Here is an 18,838-nt window from a genome sequence, read left to right on the forward strand (position 1 = left end):
CCAAATTGGCACTGATGCTGAACTGCTTAGCTGAATCACCCGGACTAAAATCCACAAGCTTGGTTTCAGCAGCCGACTTAAACTTCATCGTCGGGTCATGCTCGGTGGTTGGCTTTTTTAGAGAGGTCATATCTGCCTGGTCAACATTGTTTTGATAAAACTTCAGTTTCTTCGCTGCACAAACAGACTCAGCATAAGCCATGTCGCCCTCCTCACATTTCAGGGCTACCTTCCGACTTCCATGCATGGTGATGGTACCTTTGTGACCCGGCATCTTAAGCTGCAGGTAAACATAGCACGGCCGTGCCATGAACTTGGCATAAGCCTGCCGTCCAAACAGAGCATGATATGGACTCTTGATTTTGACCACCTCAAAGGTTAGTTTTTCAGCTCTGGAGTCATACTCATCTCCAAAAGCCACTTCTAGTTCAATCTTGCCAACTGGGTATGCCGACTTGCCAGGGACCTCTCCATGAAAAACAGTGTTGGACATCTTCAAATTCTTATCAGTTAACCCCATACATTGAAAGGTCTCATAATAGAGGATATTGATGCTGCTACCCCCCGTCCATGAGTACCTTAGTGAATTTATAGCCACCAACCTGAGGTGCTACCACCAAGGCTAACTGACCCGGATTATCAACCCGGATGGGGTGATCTTCCCTGCACCACACAATGGGTTGTTCTGACCACCTCAAATAACGGGGAACCGCTGAGTCAATAGAATTTACAGCCCTCTTATGAACCTTCTGGTCACGTTTGCACAAGCTAGTGGTAAACACGTGATACTGCCCACTATTTAGCTACTTCGGATGGCTTTGATAACCCGACTGCTGCTGCTGTTGTTCCCCTTGACCAGATTGCTGCTGATTATGACCGCCCTGATGTCCCTAAAAGCCGGAACTTGAACCGCCACCCGGGCCATGAAAACCGCCAGCTCCTGAGCCGCCGCCCGACCCATGATTGCCATCAAATGTGTTAGAATTCTTAAAAGCCTTCATAATCGCACAATCTTTCCATAAGTGGGTGGCGGGTCATTCCCGGGTGCCGTGTTTCGGGCACGGCTCATTGAGTAGCTGCTCAAGAGATGGGCCTGACCCGCCATATCGGGGCGGCTTGCCCTTACGTCTCTTATTGTTATCCTGCGCATTGGCATTGGCTACAAACTCCGGGTTACCCTCGGCCTTACGCTTGTTGCCCCCTTCATTCATTGGGTTATGCTGTTGTCCCTTCCCCTTGCTGTTCTTCTTTCCCTCCCCTGTCTTTTCCTCATCAGACGCGGGGTCCTTGGTACTATCAGAGTCAGCGTATTTGACTAAAGCGGCCATCAGCATACCCATATCATTGCAATCACGCTTAAGGCGCCCCAGCTTCTGTCTCAGCAGCTCAAAGCGACAATTATTTTCCAACATAAGGACTGCAGAGCCAGCATCCATCTTGTCAGATGAATGTATTATCTCCTTAACCCGGCGTACCCAGTGAGTCGTGGACTCACCCTCCTCATGCTTACAATTTGTCAAATCCACAATCGACATGGATTGCTTGTAAGTGTCCTTGAAGTTCTGGATGAAACGGGCTTTTAGCTCTGCCCACGAATCAATGGAATTGGGGGGCAAGCCCTTTAACCAGGACCGGGCCGTTCCATCTAACATCATTGTGAAGTACTTAGCCATTGCTGCATCGCTGACCTCCAACAGCTCCAAGGCCATCTCATAGCTCTCGATCCACGCTCCAGGCTGTAAGTCGGTCGTGTAATTTGGCACCTTTCGAGGTCCCTTGAAGTCCTTGGGAAGGCGTACATTACGCAGAGCCGGCACCAAACAAGGAACACCGCCGGTTCTAGTGGCCACTCCCTTCTCAACGGAAGCTATCGGATACTCTGGGAAATCTTGATGAGCCGTCTGTTGAGCCACTAGCTGAGACGCCCGCTCGTTCTCCTGACATACCCGATCTTGTACCGGGTTATAGCCACCGGGCTGGTTCCGGCTCTGGGCATTGCTCGACAAAGCTTCTGACTCCATGTGCCTGCTGTAACTTGGACTCTAGTTTTGACGAGGTGTTGCTAACCAAGGCGGAGGAGTTGAGTGAATCCTGTCCCGACTATAAGAATAAGTCTCTTGCTGAGCCAGGGCCGTCTGGACAAGTTCCCTGATCCTCTGGGTCTCCACCGTTGTTGGATCATCACCGTCCACTGGGAGAGCCGCCAGACGCGCTGATGCTGCGATTAAGTTCTCCATGGGGTTGGAAAAGTTACCCGGCGGTATCGGTACGTAACGAGGCGGCGCCATGTTCCCATGAGGAGGTACCATCTCCCGAGGCTGAGCCGGTCCTCCTGTTTCGGTTGTCATAAACTCGGTCATTTCAGAGTGGACCCCACAACCTCCTCTCAAGTGCCTATTTTTAAACAGCTGTCCGCCCAAAAAATCGAATGGACCCCACAACCTCAGAGTTGGTTCGTTCAAAAGGATGTGGGATCGTAGGCTGGCAACCTAGAATCAGAAGGAGCCCGTGAGAGGAGGTAGGATCGAAGGGAGCGATTCGTTCGGGACGAGGGGGCTCGTGTGGTAGTTTTGCAATCTGCCACACAGTTGACAGTTATCATAGTCCTTACTTTTTGGTGTGTTTAATTCTGGAGCGGAACTTGTAGTTTCTCTATAGATGTGGTGGTTGTTTTATATTTATAAAGCGGTATGAAAGGAAAGCTTGACTAGAGAGGAATTACTTGCTTGGTTCTTCTTAACAAAAAGGCAATAAAACAATAAGCTACCAGCAAATTAGGCTGTAAAAATAATAGAAACTAGACGATGCCCCGTGTGTTGTGACGGGATTTTGTATGAAATAAACATTGCGCTGAACTAATCATCTAGCTGATGTCTTTACAATTTCTCTTGTAGTAAGATAAGTTGTTTATCAATATTTTACAAATAAATAACTAAAGAAAACATATCTCTATCTATAAGTTTAAAGTTGGACCCAAAAAATGCATGCAAGACTCACTTTTCTTTCATGTATAGAGCACCCGGGGTATTATGCTATGAGCTGCATGCATGCGTCAGTTTTTTTCTTGATTAAAACACACATAGGCGGCAGTTACAGCATGTATGCGTTATTTACTAAATATGACAGGTGCAGCGGCTCTCATTGTGTAGATCAGACGGATATTGTTAATTGATCTACTATATTCAAGGGCTAAATTATTTTGGATGATGTGGCTCAAGGAGAAGCGAGAGAATTCCTTGTCAAATTAAGGGCTAGCTATTTAGATATAGTAGATATGTCAAATAGACCAACAGATTTTGGCATGGTTGCCTTGCATCAAACTTTAGTAAAGATACATGTGCGCATCATAGTGATGCAGAGACCTAGGGTTTCATCCTAATTTTTGGAGAAAACAATCGAGCTGATTGACAATGTTGACTCTTTTACGCACAGTTCAGTAGGCAACAAATGATTCGGCAGGTATTATTTCAGAGCGTTGACAGCCATGGTCGCGAACGGGATAACAGCAGCAGCGACGCAGAGATGGGCACAGAAAGAAGCAACACTAGCAGCCTTCTCCATGGCACGCGACGGTGCCGCCGTGTGCGTCAAGAGCCTCCATCCGAGGCCGGTGATTACAGCTGCCGCGGTAAGGGCAATGAACGCATGGCTGTAGTTGTTGAGCGAGCTGTTACTAAAGGTTGGCACCGAGACCGCCAAGAAGCCTGTGAACGTGACCTTGGTGAGCTCCATGGACGCCGGCTTGACCTGTCCCCGTCCGTTTCCCCCGTCCCCGTCGAGAATTAGGAACAGCCACACCATGAATGAAACAAGCGGCGGAATGAACACTAGCCACGCTAGCTCTTTCAGCGCCGCTGACGCGATCAAGAACACGGTCATGGCGATGGCGATGGCCAGAACGACGTTCAGTATCTCGACGGCGCGGCACATGTTGGTGCTCTCGCCATTGTCAGCGATCAGCGGGGGGACTGCCCCCAGGAGCATGATGAAGACGCCCACGACGCAGGTGATGAAGCTCACCCCAAGCGAGACAACAAGCAGGCGATCCAGCCCCTCGGCGCTGCTGCTATGCCCCTCCAGTGCCAGGCCTTCCAAACCCAGGAACAGGATAGCAGTGACCGCAGCCGAGAAGTCCAAAGATCTTTCGAGTGCGTCCTCGCAGCCTTGGTACCTGGTCTCATCGATCATCGGGCCGTTTTTCACCGACCAGTAGCACCGCCACAGGGTCAGAGCCACGAAGGGGATCAGGAATAAGAGGTACAGAAGATTCTTCATGCTGATGAGAAGTAGAACGCCGCAGGCAAGCGCCATTTGGAGCAGAGCGCAGAGGTGGATGAGAAGCTTCGAGGCACCAAATAAGCACCTTGAAAGTTTTGGGTACAAGTCGACCAAGTTCTTTGATCCACAGAGACAGAGGAACGGGAAAATACCGGCCTCCAGTGTGACCGCTGCGAGTGGGGAAATGCTGCCCCGAACAAATCTGTTTCCCTCGGTCTTCAGGTTAACCTGGCCGAATGCTATGGCGAGCAGAACCGGGCACACCATGATCAAGATGCCCTCTGCGAAAGCTCTGGCGCGGTTCTTCAGGGCATCCTGATGAACAGAGAGAACAGCAATGAGATCATTAATTTGGGCAATGTGCGAAACACAGAAGAACATTTTTGTTTGAGACAGAACAAATATGATTATTTCTAGCACAGATATACACATATTTAGATAATGGAAAAGATCTTCCTTCCAGTCTTTGCATCATATGGTTATGGCACAACAGAGCAGCAAACGAGAAAATAAATGGCATATCTTGGATTTTTTTCTTTTCTTCGCACCGAGGCATGCATATCTTAGTTCTCTGATCATAGATACATATCTCCTTGCCCCGCTGCCAAATGATAATTAACCGGGCATTCCTTTGCTGTTTGAGCTAGGGGCTTTTGATGAGAAGGTACATGAATGCTCGTTTTGCACTTTGCCTTGCTTTAGTAAATCTGATACTTTCTGCAAAGTAAACTGTAGCTGATATCCGGTGCTAGTGATGCATCATCAGTTGATAAAAGTTTCGCTTTGGAGTTGGGACAATACTAGAGGGAGGAGGACAAACTGTGATTTTGATGCGACGCATACTGTATATTTTTTGCCTGTTACATGAAGCAGATTGAACACTATAATCGCAGAACGGATTTTGGAAACAAAACGATGAAATGATAGCTTAGTGCATTAGTTTCTTCCATCAAAATGGGGAAAAACTGACAACAGTGACGATTCAGTTGCTTCAAAGATGGAGACTTACCATCTCAAGCTTCCCGGAGGATATGATGGCAGACTTAAAACTCCACCGTAGTACGTACTCTATCTGCAAGGGGGAGAAATCACAGCCGAATGAAACATGGAAGAAAGAGCAATGGTCGAAGGGAGACGGAGCAATCCAAAAACGCGTAGGATGACGTTACGCTGGTTGAACCTTTAATGCTTGTTTTTTTGGTGCTTCAGTGCTGCTGCCTGTGTATATATAGCTGGCAACATCTAGAACTGTTAGCTCGCAATCGATTGAACTGAGATTGGAATGCTTGTGCAGCCGCGTTCTCGGAAATTGCTGGTGAAGACGAGGAACTCTCGGTCAAGTCAACGTTGATGTGGGGAAACGGATCCTGTAGTCTATGATATCCTGGGAAATGCTTGTTTATGTTTCCTGTGTCCCTTGTGTGATAAAAAATCCAGCCGGCCGGCCGGCAACAAAGAAAACCATAATAGGGTTAGGTTTTACTCCCTCGGTTCCTAAATACAAGTGATTTCAACACGGACTACATACGAAACAAAATGAGCGAATAAACACTATAAAATATGTCTATATACATCTGTATATAGTTTTTATTGTAGCTCAGATTTGTAACATGATATTTCGAATCAGCACCACAACCTTCCTACAAAAATCTACCTCAGAATCTCTCAAGTTCAGCATAAACTCCCCCCGCCCCCACCTTAGGCATTCCTACCCCAACTGAGTGTAATACTTCCTTTTTCTAAAAAACTGAGTGTGTAGCGAATATAAGTAGTGTCAAAGTCTACACTGGCTTAGCTCTGCAGATGTTTTTCAGGACAAAGACGGTGATACGATACCACTCGACAGGGATGATAAGATTCGCTCATAGCATAGGTGGAAGAGTAAAACACAGTGATGACAAGGTTCCGCCGAGGGGGGGGGGGGCAGCAAAAGTGGCTCCTTCAAGGCGATTCTAATACCGCTTACTTCCAAGCAATCGCTAATGGACGGCGTAGGAAGTGCTCCATCCCGTGCCTCTGGGAAGGGGACACCCTTCTGGAGCACCCGGATGAGATTAGGGCCCATATTTACTCCTTTTTTAAGGGGCTTTTCTCGGCGGAACCCCGGGGTAGGGTTTCTTTGGCGGATGATTTCTGGCCCCTAGCGGACAAAGTATCTGACAATGAGAACGCGGAGCTAACTATCCCGTTCTCGCCGGAAGAGGTGGGGATGGCGATCGCCTCTATGAAGGCGGGGTCGACACCGGGGCCGGACGGCCTGCCGGTTGCCTTCTTCCAGAAGTTCTGGAATGCCCTAAAACTTGTGATCATGCCAATGTTCCATGAATTCTACATCAGAACATTTGACATGGCGCGAATAAATTTTGGTGTTATCACCTTGATCCCCAAAGTATTTGGGGCGATGGACATTCACCAATTCAGACCTATCACAGTTATCAACGTTCTAGAGCGCATCTTCTCTAAAGTTTGCGTGATTAGACTCGCGCCAGTAGTTGAGAGGATGAATCACCCTCTTCAGACAGCTTTCTTGAAAGGGAGACGAATCCATGATGGGATTTTGTCCCTTCACGAGATTGTGCACGAGGTGCGATCGCGTGGCCAGAAGGGTGTCTTTCTCAAGCTGGACTTCCAGAAAGCCTATGATTGGCTAGACTGGGACTTCCTGCGGCTAGTTATGCAGCGTAGAGGCTTCGAGGACAGATGGTGCAACTGGATTATGCAGTTGGTACGGTCTGGTAAGACTGCGATTAACATTAACGGCGATGTGGGGCCGTTCTTCTCGTCCTCTGCGGGAGTGAAGCAAGGGGATCCGATATCCCCCCCTTCTCTTCAATATCGCCGTGGACGCTCTGGCAGGCATCCTAGACAAAGCTAGGAGGGCCGGCCACCTCTCGGGTGTTGTTGGTCACCTCATTCCGGGAGGAGGGGTCACCCATCTCCAATACGCCGATGACACCATGATTATGGTGGAGGAATCCACACTTGACATAGTTAATCCTAAGTTCCTACTCCTTTGCTTTGAGGCGATGTCGGGACTCAAGATTAACTTTGACAAGAGCGAGGTTGTCGTTTTAGGATATCCCGCTGAGGAGCAACAAAGGATCACGAATAATCTAAACTGTAGACTATCCTCATTCCCGATGACCTATTTGGGGATGCCGTTGGCTGACTCCAAGATCTTATCTAGTGCGTTTGATCCTCTAGTGGATTGAGTGACAGGCCGGGCTGAACCCTGGCGAGGACAGTTTACCTCCAAAGGGAGCAAATCGATCCTTATTAGCTCCAACCTTGCGAGCCTCCCCATGTTCATGATGGGGATGTATATCCTTCCAGAGGGCATTCATAGTGCCTTCGATAGGGATCTCGCGAGGTTCTTTTGGCAGGCAGCCAATGGCCGCCAAAAGTACCACATGGTTAAATGGGCGGATATTTGCATGCCCAAGGACCGAGGTGGACTGGGCATCATTGCCTCCCGTCATATGAATGTGGCGCTCATGTTAAGATGGGTTTGGCGCATCTTACGAGGCGAGGGAGGATTATGGCTACAGCTCATTCAAGCGAAATACCTGAAGGGAGACCCGCTCTTAGCATGCAACCAGACGGAAGCCTCACAATTCTGGCGAGCCATCCAAAGGATAAAGGATGACATCTGCCTAGGGATCTCCTTCTCCTTAGGGAACGGGAAAGGGATCCAATTCTGGTTGGATCCCTGGCTGGATGCGGAACCCCTACGCGTTTCCTTCCCTGGCTTATTCTCGATATGTGCGGATCCGTCTGTCCTAGTGGCTACGGCCTTCCAAGCTGGACAGTGGAACATCGGGTTTCGTCGCACCTTTGGACAAGCAGAGAATAACAACTGGACTAGGCTGCGGGTTGCTCTCCCGCTCGTGCTCTTGGACTATCCGGACACGGTATCCTGGCGGCTTGCGCCGATGGCGGAGTTTTCTGTGAGCATGACATACCATGCCCTTTACCCATCACAGGCCACTTCTTGGCTGTCCCCATTATGGAAAGCCTCCGTCCCTTTAAAGATTAAGATTTTTGTTTGGCAATTACTACAGGATCGTCTCCCCTCAGGGACAGAGGTTCTTAAGCGGCACAGACCTGGTGATGATTTATGCCCTCTCTGTGCGGTACCTGAGACCGGGACACATATCCTCTTCTCATGTACCGCGGTGAGGGTACTTTGGACGTACGTCCGCGAGGCGTTGGGGCCTGAATGGGAGGCCCTAAATCTCGCGGAGTTTCTCCAACAGAGAGCTTTACAGCCGTCACGTTACCGCCGCCTATTTTGGCTTATTTTTGCGATGATGGCATGGAATCTTTGGACGACTAGGAATAAGATGGTGATAGAGAAGGTTTTTCCAAGGAAGGCGTCTGACTCCTTCTTTGAATTCCTTGCTTTCCTGCAGCATTGGCACCCGCTCTCGAGGCAGCGTGATCGCAACCATCTTGGCTTGATGATGGATGCGCTCCTGGCTTCGGCGCGTCGACTATCATCCGCGTAGTGCCGCTTCGCGGCCGCCACTAGGTGGCTTTTTTTTCTATTTCTTTTATGCTTTCTTGGGCTTGATTGTGCTGTGACCCCAGCCGTAGTTTGTCGAGTGTTGTTGAACTTGGATTGTATGGACCGTTGCTTTATTTATAAAACGGGGTGAAAGCCTATTTCGAGAGAAAGAGTAAAACACATGTGATGTGATAGAGGCTTCTAAAAAATGGTGATGGCTGCATTTTTCTTTCCTTTTTGAGCATCATACTCTCTCTGTTTCTAAATATAAGTCTTTCTACAGACTCCACTACGGACTATATACGGAGCAAAATGAATGAATCTACACTTCAAAATACATATATATACATCTGTATGTAGTCTGCACTGAAATCTCTAAAAAGACTTGTATTTAAAAACGGAGGGAGCATTTATCAAGGAAAAAAGTACATGAAACCTCTAAAAAACCACACAAAAACTATATACCAGCCATCTTTCTTCCTTCGCTTATGCATCGCCAACCGAAGCTTAAAACATACACACTACAAAGCCACTTAGCATTGCGCAACTAAAACATATCATCACTGACGCGCATGCGGCCCGTTAGTGCTTCCAGGCCGTGATGGTTTGATCATCATAAACGAGCCTCCTGACCAATTAGCAATGAATAACCAGAGATGGAGCCGGCAGGAGGCGAACTGGGGCCATGGCTCCCCCATACTAGAAAAAGTTCTTCAAACTATCCCTAGATAATATGTGGATTTGCAGAGTTAAAGCATAAATCTTTTATGTGTATGCCCCCTCCAATGATCATATATGTATCATTGGCCCCCCTCATATGAACTTCCTGGCTCCGTCTCTGCGAGTACCACAACTGACCGTATCTGCGAACTTATTCAAGTGAGAGTGAGTAAATTAGAGGCCCATTGGGAGCTTTATATAGCCTAGGGGTTCTTAATAAATGACCAAGGTTACCCTTGAAGTAAGGAGATGGGACGGCCGGTAGGACATGCCATAAGTACCAGAAGGGAGTTCACACAAGGGGTTACCCAGGTTTTCGCCCTCATGGAGAGGTAACACATTATGTCCTGTTTTGTTGATGTGGGAGCGCCTTATGCAAGGGGGTTACAAGATGGTGATAGATATAACTACAGAGAGTGTGGTATATGGAATAGATGGGAATGTCTACCCCTAGCCTCGACTTACATACGGGGCAAGAGCTAGGGTTTATAGGGTTCCTAATCGACTTTGTGTTGATGGCATCTTGGTTTGTACGTACGCCAAGATGATCTCCTGACTCTGAGTTGGCCCCCAGGCTATCTCCTAGAACGTGATGCCGTCAGGCCTCCTGGGTCCCAAGGCTGGCCCAACACCGAGCTTCTAGGCTGATGGGTCACCCCCGCTTCGTTGCATCGTCCAATATACTGGGGGTGTCCCATCAGCCCGAAAAGCCCCAGTATTGGGCCAGGCTCAAGGCCCAAGGGGCTTGGTGGCATCACAGCTCTAGGAGGCCGTCCAGGGCCAGGCTCGGAGCAAGAACTTCGTCTTGGCATGCAAACCATGGAGCCCTCACACAAGAGGTCAGTTAGGATCACTGTAAACCCTAGTTCTCGTCCTTTATAAGGCAGGGCTAGGGGTAGCTTAGATATATCTACTCCGTAGATAGGACTCTTGGTAGTCATATTCACCATCCCCTTGTAACCCCCTCGCACGAGGTGCTGCCACATCAATACAAAACAAAGTATGACATAGGGTATTATCTCACGACGAGGGCCTGAACCAAGGTACCCCCCCTCCCCCCTTGCGAACTTGTCTCTGGTACTTGCAGCTTCGCTTGCTACCCTATTGAGGGATCTGACGGTTTTCTACACCATCAATGACCATTGCATACCAAATATTTATGCACCCTATTTCAACACATGTGTGGTTATCTAGTTTTTTCTTATGCTCTTCAAATTTGACAAACTACCACTGTGTTAATGACATGTTGCCTATACTACGTCCCTCACAAAGAAAATGAATAAAAAATATGTAATGGACATTTTCTATCTGATATTATCAAGAGAAAATGTAGTCTCCTGAAAAGGACAAAAAGCCACAAAACAATCAGCAAAATATTAAAATACATCAGAAAACGTATTGCTCGTCCACTGCCTTCGGTTGTACATCATCCGCTGAAGCTTGATAATTGCACAGAACCGATAGTGAAGGAAAGTTACATCATAAAACGTCTTAACCGTACTAGACTTTGTAGACTGCAATAGCCACTTGCCGATAGAAACAAGATTAAGTAAATGTTGAAAGAGCGTCGGTTGGGCCACCCCATGCATCACAGGCTTGCAAGAATTCACTACCCATCTAAAAGTGTTGTAGAAAGTGGGCCATGTTTCCCTTGATTGACTGACCAACTGTCAAGATCCGAGCAGAATCACTAGATCTGACAACACCAACCCTCACTGACCCTTACTCGGTGTCGAATCAAATGTCGTCGAGGTAGGAAGAGACCCAAAAAAATATCTTATTTTAACATGTTATCGCCGCCGCCACCATCAATGCCGCGAGAGAACAAAACATATGGAAGATAAAGACCTACCGGAACTAAAAAAATTAAATGGATAGTCCCGCTCCTCGGCTGGCTACCGACGAGGCCATTGGACGGAATGGGGAAAAGGGATTGAGATGGTGACATGGAGGATACCTTGAGGGTGGCTAGGGTTGAGAAAAGAGGGGATTTCAAAAAGAAAAACGTTTTACATCGGCGCGCCGGCCGAACGCTGGGCTGGTTGCGCTGGCTCGCTCCTTACATACTCGCGTCAAACACACATGCATGACTCAGTGCAAGCCACACAACTCAGCAGGGCCCACTCAACGCCCATTTTCTTCCTTATCGTCACGCGGAGTACCACAACCACCAATTCCCTATCTCTTCCTCCCCGTTTCTCATCTCCAGCCGGCTCACGCCTAACCGCGCTTCCATCTCCCCTCTCCACTCTGGCCAGATGTTGGCTTCCATCTCAACCTCTCCGGCCAGATGCCGCGACCCCTTGAAATTTCTGTTGCCCAAGCCCAGCTGCCACCAGGGCACTGCTGCGGGGACCAACCTGCGGAGGCAGACAAGATGCTGATGATGGCCGTGAGCACTGCGGCTGTTGCGCCAGTAGCATTCATGGGAGCGGTCGGTTGAGCACATCCTCACCGACGGTGCTTCAATCGGCATGGCAGTCTGCTACAAGCGATGAGGATTTTTGCTACCACCGGCATCGAGTCACGCCGGAACCGGAGTCTCGGCCTCGCCATGGCTGACGACCGCCGTGTGGAAGCTTTGCCCTGTTTTTGCTTCAACCGGCAAAGTGGGGAGCTACAACTAGCACCGCACGGTGCTGGGACTAGCTGTTACTGTGCGCCGGCGATGGCATAGCTGCAACCAGCGGGGGCCATTCAATGGCGGTGGTGACAACGCCCCCGACGGAGGTGCTGCACCGGCAACACTGGAACTAGTTTTTTTTGCTGCAACCAGTCTCAGTTTTTGCTACTACCGTGTTCGTATTTTGCTGGAACCAGCCCGATTTTGCTACCACCATCTTGCTTTTGCTGGAACCGGCGTCTCATTTTGCTTCCACCATGTTGTTTTTTTGTTGGAACAGTTGTCTCATCTTTTTGCTTCCACCGTGTGTTTATATGGCTGGGACAGGCACAAGTTTTTGCTACCACCGCTTTTTGGCTGCGAGCGACGTCATCGCTCATTTGATGCTGCAACCGGAGACAAGGTCGGTCGGCAAGGGAGACTACTGGCGACCAGAATGGCCGGCGAGGGCGGCGACCGGAGTGCATGTGCAGCCAGCGAGACAAAAAGGAGGGACGAGATGCAGAGAATCTTTTCGTACGCGCGGAAGCGGAAGGGAATGTTTTTTTTTTTTGTTCGCATGGACTTTTCTTCTGCCTCATGCTGTTACGGACATAATCCAAGGGCTACGCGTCCACCGGCCGAAACTTTGGGCCGGCGCGCTGGCGCCTAGTACTGCCCAAATAGGTCAAGGGAAAGATTTGAAAAGTTTATCCATGTGTATTCTACTAGAAACCGTTAACACACGGGCAACCTGTTAACCCGTTAACACCGAGCTCATGTCCTTCCGAAGTCAACAACCTGTTGGTGCGATAAACTCGTCCGATCCACACCAGAAATCAGAAGGCAAGCGAGGTTGGGTTAAGCTTTAGCCCTAAATCCGTGATCACCATCTTGAGGAATCAAGATCAAAACTCTGTTCCGCTCATAGCTTCACCTCCCTCGCCCAATCTGCATGACACCATGGCCTCGGCAGCTGAAGCTACAGCGGCGCAGGATATTGCATCAATTTCCAGCAGCGATGGCCAACAGCGGGCTGTGATATCCGATACGGTAACTCACGGAAACTCTGCCAATTGTGTTCTTACATTTAAGAGTAGCAGATTGGTTTTGTCTGAGAGAAAAGCAACAGAAAAAACAAAATAAGTCCTGCAATTTAGATTTCAAAAGCTTTGGCACTACTGAAGAAGACTACCTTTAGGCCTTATTAGCCATTTATTGAACATTTGAACTTCTTATTTGCCTGCTTTCCGTTTTTCTGGATTCGAACCTGAACTTGTTCTAGTACTTAAACGTCAAGGGCCTCAGTTTAAGGCTTGGCAAGCGCCTCTTTCTAAAAAAAAAACTTTAAATCTAGAAGATGCTGAACAGTCCATGGATAATATTTCCAAGTTCTGTTTTTTTAATGAACGCGGTAGGGGAAGCCTCTACAACGTTTTTGTAAACAGTAAGAACCCACAGTCGCATCTGTGAGGACTTTGAATTTTCATTGTAGGTTAGTACCAACTATATCCCATATTAAACGTTTACAGTAATCAAATTAAGTACTTATAGCAGATTAGTTTTGTTTGAGAGAAAAGCAACAGAAAAAAAAAGTCCTGGAACTTAGATTTCAAAGCTCTGGCGCTACTGAAAAAGACTACACACTTTAGCCCTGATTAGCCATGCATTGAACTTATTTGCTTGCTTTCCGTTTTTCTGGATTCCAACTTGAACTTGATGTTGTACTTGAATGCTAAGGGCCTCAGTCGCCTCTGTATTTTTTCTTAAAAGGGGAATATATTAATATCGCGATGATACCAATTACACCCAACCTCTGCACCTACAAGATGTCGTCGAGACATCTAGGATGCACACAACCAAAAGAGAAAATAAAAAGAAAGAAAACAAAAGTCCCGCCGCAGCAATCAACTCCTCTCAACAGCAGCACTCATACCACCACCAAATACAACACCCCGGAAACATAAAAGGTCTCCGAAAGCAACGCCTCCATGAAGAGAACAGTGCACAAGCGCGTCGTTGCCTGATCCAAGATCTTAGGTTTTCACCCTGGAGAAAGTGCGCGCTCTCAAAACAATTCCTTCAGCAAGGCAATCGCCAGGCACAAGAATGAAGGCCAGACATAAGCTTTCACCTTGAAAGTCACGACTCGGCACCCGAGGGGAACCACCAGTGTTGCCGCCCCACTTATCACTGCTGCTCCTAAGAGTCATCTAACACCTGTCTGACTCCATCGCCTCCAAGACTACCTCCGTGTAACTGATCCTCCGATCTTGGCCACCATGATCTTCTCCACTGCTGTCTCCACCATGGAAATCGAGAAGCCGACATGTCCCAAGGTGTCATCAGTCAACAGAGCTTCGCGCCACGCCCTCGGAACCTCGTAGGCTGATATGGATGTGCGACCGGTAACTAACCGATCCAGATATCCTTAGCAAATTCTCCGGCGGCCATTCCGGAACATGTCAATGGCCAGATTGAGGAGGACCGATCAAGCAGGACATTGCCTTGATGCAAGAAGAGCACGAGGACCACAACCGGGACTAGATGATAGATCGCGAGATCCGCCAAACCAGCCACAACCGGCCGACCACCTCCGGCGGAGGAGGAGATCACCACCGCCATAAACCTCGTGATGTGTGGCAGAATCGGAGAACCACCGAGAACCGTAGCCGCAGCCGATGAGAGGCGGCAGTTTGAAGCGACGGCAGTAGCCCGCCTTTGTCAGGTTCGGACGATGGACCATCGTCAGCACTGTAGATCGAGCCCACGCCGCCGCCTCCTGCCATCCCCGCCGACTGCAGCATGCCACCGACTCGGCCCGGCCACTGCTGCCCGCCATCACCGCCGCATGGGACCAAGATCGGGTCGCCGCCACCTCAGATCTGAGACGTAGAGGAGGTGGTCCGCCGCCGCCGTGCCACAAGGCCTTTGCCCGGCAACGTTGCCGGCGGCGGCGGAGGGAGGGGAGGCACAGGAGGTCGAGGGGAAGCCCGGTGGTGGCCGCCCGGTGCGGTCTGGCGGCGGCCGCACAGGGACGGGAGAGTCGGGGTCGCCTCCGTTCTAAACAAAAAAGAAAAACTTGAAATTTAGAAGATGCTAGAACACTCTATGGATAATATTTCCAACTTTTTTTTAAATGACGCGGTAGGGGAAGCCGCTACAACGTTTTATTTAAGAATATAAGAATGCACAGTTGCATCTGTGAGGACTTGTGAATTTTCATTCTAGGTAGTGCCCAACTAGATCCCATCTTGAACGTGTACAATAATCAAATTAAGTAACTTATACACCTATCTTCTTTTGTAGATAGAAGTTCATCCCAAACTATCTTCTTATAAAATAAGCCGTGAACTGGTTTTGAAAAGTGGTCCTTTTTATTATATGTGTTCAAAAAAATTCAGAAACTATCATGAATGTAGGGAATGCTATGAAACAATAAGACACAAAATCGAAAATTGCTAGCTGTAAACATGGCAATAAATACATATAGATTCTACTTGCCCTTTTCTACATGACGAAATGGAATACCTATTCATATTCTTTTTTTCCAGAAAAAGAAGGACTTGCAAAACTACCCTAAATAACCAAGTTAAGCTTTAGAGGATGATTTCGCCTTCAGAGGTTCTCTCATAATCAAGAACAGTTGAGTACGGCAAGGAGAATGCTATAAAGTGAATCACCAGCCAGTATGATCATCTGTGTTCCATGGAGAAAAAACACAAAAGATAATAAATTTGTGTTGTCGTCTTTGCATAGGACATATATAGTCATAGTTGTAAAGAGATTTTGTGAGTTATCGTTTCATATCATTCCTTATATCCACGTTTTGTTTCACAAATTTTTGAAAGGCCCGAAATAACAAAACAAAACCCCACTTCATTGTTCAAGGTCCATGTCGGACCAAGCACAATAGTACTAGGTTCAAACTTATCCTTCTTTGTTAAACACAATAATTTCTGGTGTTCAGTTTTGTTGGGGAGGACTGATTCATGAACTTCATACCATGGGTTGAGAGTCCTGAGGATTAGGCATAAACAGCCTGCCTTGGTTGTAACTTGGATTACCAGTCAGTAGGGATGAGTAGTGGGTGACAACTGACAACTTGTTGATCCATTCTAGTTCTTCTGCTTGATCGCTAGTCCAACAGACCTGTGCACAAATGGAAACAACAGTTAACGTGGTTGAAAAACATGAATGAAATAAGATGGATAGTGAGTTTTCCTCCTTGCATTCCAACTTGTTAAATACCTTTTTTTCCAGGAAAAAACCTGTTAACTACCCTCTATCGATGAAGCTCAATGTAACAGATCAGCAACCTAACAAGGAACTGTATTAGTGTTTTTTTTTACTTCATATAATGGATCGTGTTTGTGCTGTTGATGCGTGGAGTATGTTGCACAACAACCAGCCAATTCTGATGGTAGTGATTGGCACTTGTGTTTATTTCCTCGAGCAATTTCACAGTTAATAAAGTACTAATCCAGCTAGAAGTCCAAGTAGTCACCACTATTACCATGACCCACGTTTTCATTTTGCTCTAAATTTGTCTGGTTTACAGCTGTTGCCCCCAAAACAAGGTCTTGAGATCTACATCAGAACTAGTTTTGCAGTAATGGCAGCTTATGCGCTGTTGCTTAGGATCAGTACAAGGTACATCAAAATAGCTGTGATCCCGGCTATCATACTAGTTTTCATTGGCGCCTTGTGGCGCAAATTCTGCGTCAAGGGAAGGTTGCGGCATAGCACCAATGGAATGGCTAACTTGGCAAGTGGCAGCGGGAAATCTCAGGGTCTGCTACTAATGGTACTACTATCGTACTGTCTGCAGCTAATGCAGCTCGCCTTGGCACGTCTTGCTGATCTGACTAATGGACAACAAAATGGCAATTTTGTTGTCTCTCACTTTCTCCTCTTCTTCAGTTCTGCGCTTGGCGCTCTGGCATTGATGATGGCCACACTGCCGATCGGATCCAGCCCAGGTGTAGCCCAGGCGCAGCAAGCGCTTCACAGGACCTTCACTGTGGTTCTTATGATATCTGTGCACACCGTGGCTACAGAATGGACAGGCGAAGACATGGTACTGATTTGCATGCCGGAGCTTATTGCGGCGCTTGTGTGGTTCACTGCTAATTTTGATCACGGCGGATGTACCGTGTCCGTCAACATGACAACATCAGTTAAATCAAGTGTCATCGCTCTCGGTGGTGCTGTGACTCTGGTAGCATACCATAGTTCCAAGTTTTTGAACGAGAGTGAGATACCTGCTGAGTACTGGTACACAAGGATCTTGCGCTGCGGTACCTTATCGGGGGTTCTATCCTACTTTAGCGTGTGGATGATCCATCAGTGGCCGGGCAGCACTGCTAGCGCGAAGATGCCCGTTCAGCTCCTCGATTTCTCTGCACTTTTTTGCTTCAGCACATCAGCTATTCTGATTGCTAACCTGTGCACTGAACCAGGCTACATGGAGTCTCTGTCTGCATATATGACGATGCTAGGTCAATGGGTTAATCCCGAACCAGGAAATATTTCAGATCGTGAAGCAATTATATGTTCAGCGCTATGTATCATGTTCCTATGCATGCTCACCTTTTATGCCTCCGGGACTGGTACATTTTATGAACGCAATATGAGCAGCAAATTTCGAGACAGTTGGAGCAGACTCAGAGTCATAGTTCTGGTTTTTTGTGCCCTGGTGCTGACAAGTACGTTAACGTCATATATAACGTACACGTTGACAAGACAAGACCAAGAATAATTTGAGCTCATATCAGCATGCCAATGACTCCATGGCGTTGAAGCAGCTTGAGCTGGTCTCGGCTGGTGGTGTGTGAGAGCAGCTCTGTTTCCATTGTCAGTAGAACTTTCAAGTCTCTGTGCTGGTTTAGCCATTGGATCAGCTGTTGTTGTTGCTACAGCTTAGAGTGGCCAGGTTCCCTGCTTTTGTGCCGCCTCTGCTGCGGGTGGAGACGCTGTAATGAACCGTCTTCTTAGAATGAGATGCATTTTGTTTGCGTTGCTGCGACTTGCCTTCTCCTGTTCCATCGCCGTGGCGTCAATCGTCTACCTGAACCCTCCTTGATAAACCCCTAAAAATGCTTCCTGGATAGGCAGGCTACGGCGCATGAGCAGTGGCGAAAGCAGGATTAGTCAAATTAGGATGTTGAAGGGGGCGGTCAGAGAAAAAATAATGAAATCAGCGCTGTTCATGTAAATAGATGAATGTAAACCTGTAAGTAGATGAAGAGAAGCGTATATCAGAAGGATCCACCCTGTAAATACATGAATGCAAACGAAAGGATACCGGATCTACGCGTATCCATCAAAAACAAACACCGACCGAATTACGTGAGATCCGTCGAAAACACAGCTCCACACGCCCTCCTACGACGCAAGACGCTGATGTCCTACAAGTGCACAAGGTTTTGTAGTAATTTTGTGGTAAATAAGGTTTATCGATCCTACATGGAGTGAATAGGAAGGCACTACTAACTCGTCAATTATGCAGTTCGGAACGCACCCAAACTGGAGTTAAGAGATAGTCTACTTTAGTCGGTTGCTAAGGAAGACGAATAAAACGACGGTTTGACTAAACTACAAACAAGAAGGTAAAAAAACAGTAAATAAAAAGAACTAAACTAAATGGAGCGGTGTTCGAGTAGTAAATCATTCTCGAGGGTTCCGGGGTTATCACCACAAGTATGACCCAATCAACATATACGAAAGCG

The 18,838-nt window shown here is 47.7% G+C and overlaps 2 protein-coding genes across 3 annotated transcripts; one reads left to right on the plus strand and one right to left on the minus strand.

Annotated features, from left to right (window-relative positions):
* Positions 1–3,301: 3,301 nt before the first annotated feature.
* Positions 3,302–5,540, minus strand: LOC119302598. Its single transcript, XM_037579636.1, has 2 exons — positions 5,288–5,540; positions 3,302–4,593 (listed from the first exon to the last, which is right to left on the minus strand). The coding sequence occupies exons 1-2, from the start codon at positions 5,288–5,290 to the stop codon at positions 3,463–3,465; spliced, it is 1,134 nt and encodes a 377-aa protein (XP_037435533.1). The 5' UTR covers positions 5,291–5,540; the 3' UTR covers positions 3,302–3,462.
* A 6,098-nt stretch (positions 5,541–11,638) lies between these two features.
* LOC119323208 lies at positions 11,639–18,402 on the plus strand. Of its 2 annotated transcripts, none has more exons than XM_037596807.1 (3): positions 11,639–12,235; positions 12,456–13,160; positions 16,669–18,402. In XM_037596807.1, exons 2-3 carry the CDS (start codon positions 13,071–13,073, stop codon positions 17,866–17,868), a joined length of 1,290 nt encoding a protein of 429 aa, XP_037452704.1. In that variant the 5' UTR covers positions 11,639–12,235; positions 12,456–13,070; the 3' UTR covers positions 17,869–18,402. The 2 variants fall into 2 exon arrangements, with proteins under 2 accessions (XP_037452704.1, XP_037452710.1); XM_037596813.1 differs by having other exon boundaries at positions 11,643–13,160; positions 16,669–16,914; positions 17,031–18,402.
* The last annotated feature ends 436 nt before the right edge of the window (positions 18,403–18,838 follow it).

Source organism: Triticum dicoccoides, chromosome 1B (genome assembly GCF_002162155.2).
Source record: "Triticum dicoccoides isolate Atlit2015 ecotype Zavitan chromosome 1B, WEW_v2.0, whole genome shotgun sequence".
In the NCBI taxonomy this organism is placed as follows: Eukaryota; Viridiplantae; Streptophyta; class Magnoliopsida; order Poales; family Poaceae; genus Triticum; species Triticum dicoccoides.

Coding starts and splice junctions, on each gene's coding strand:
- LOC119323208 (XM_037596807.1), top strand. CDS start 13,071: ATGGCCTCGGCAGCTGAAGCTACAGCGGCGCAGGATATTGCATCAATT. Junction 13,161..16,668: donor GGGCTGTGATATCCGATACG/GTAACTCACGGA, acceptor TCTGGTTTACAG/CTGTTGCCCCCAAAACAAGG.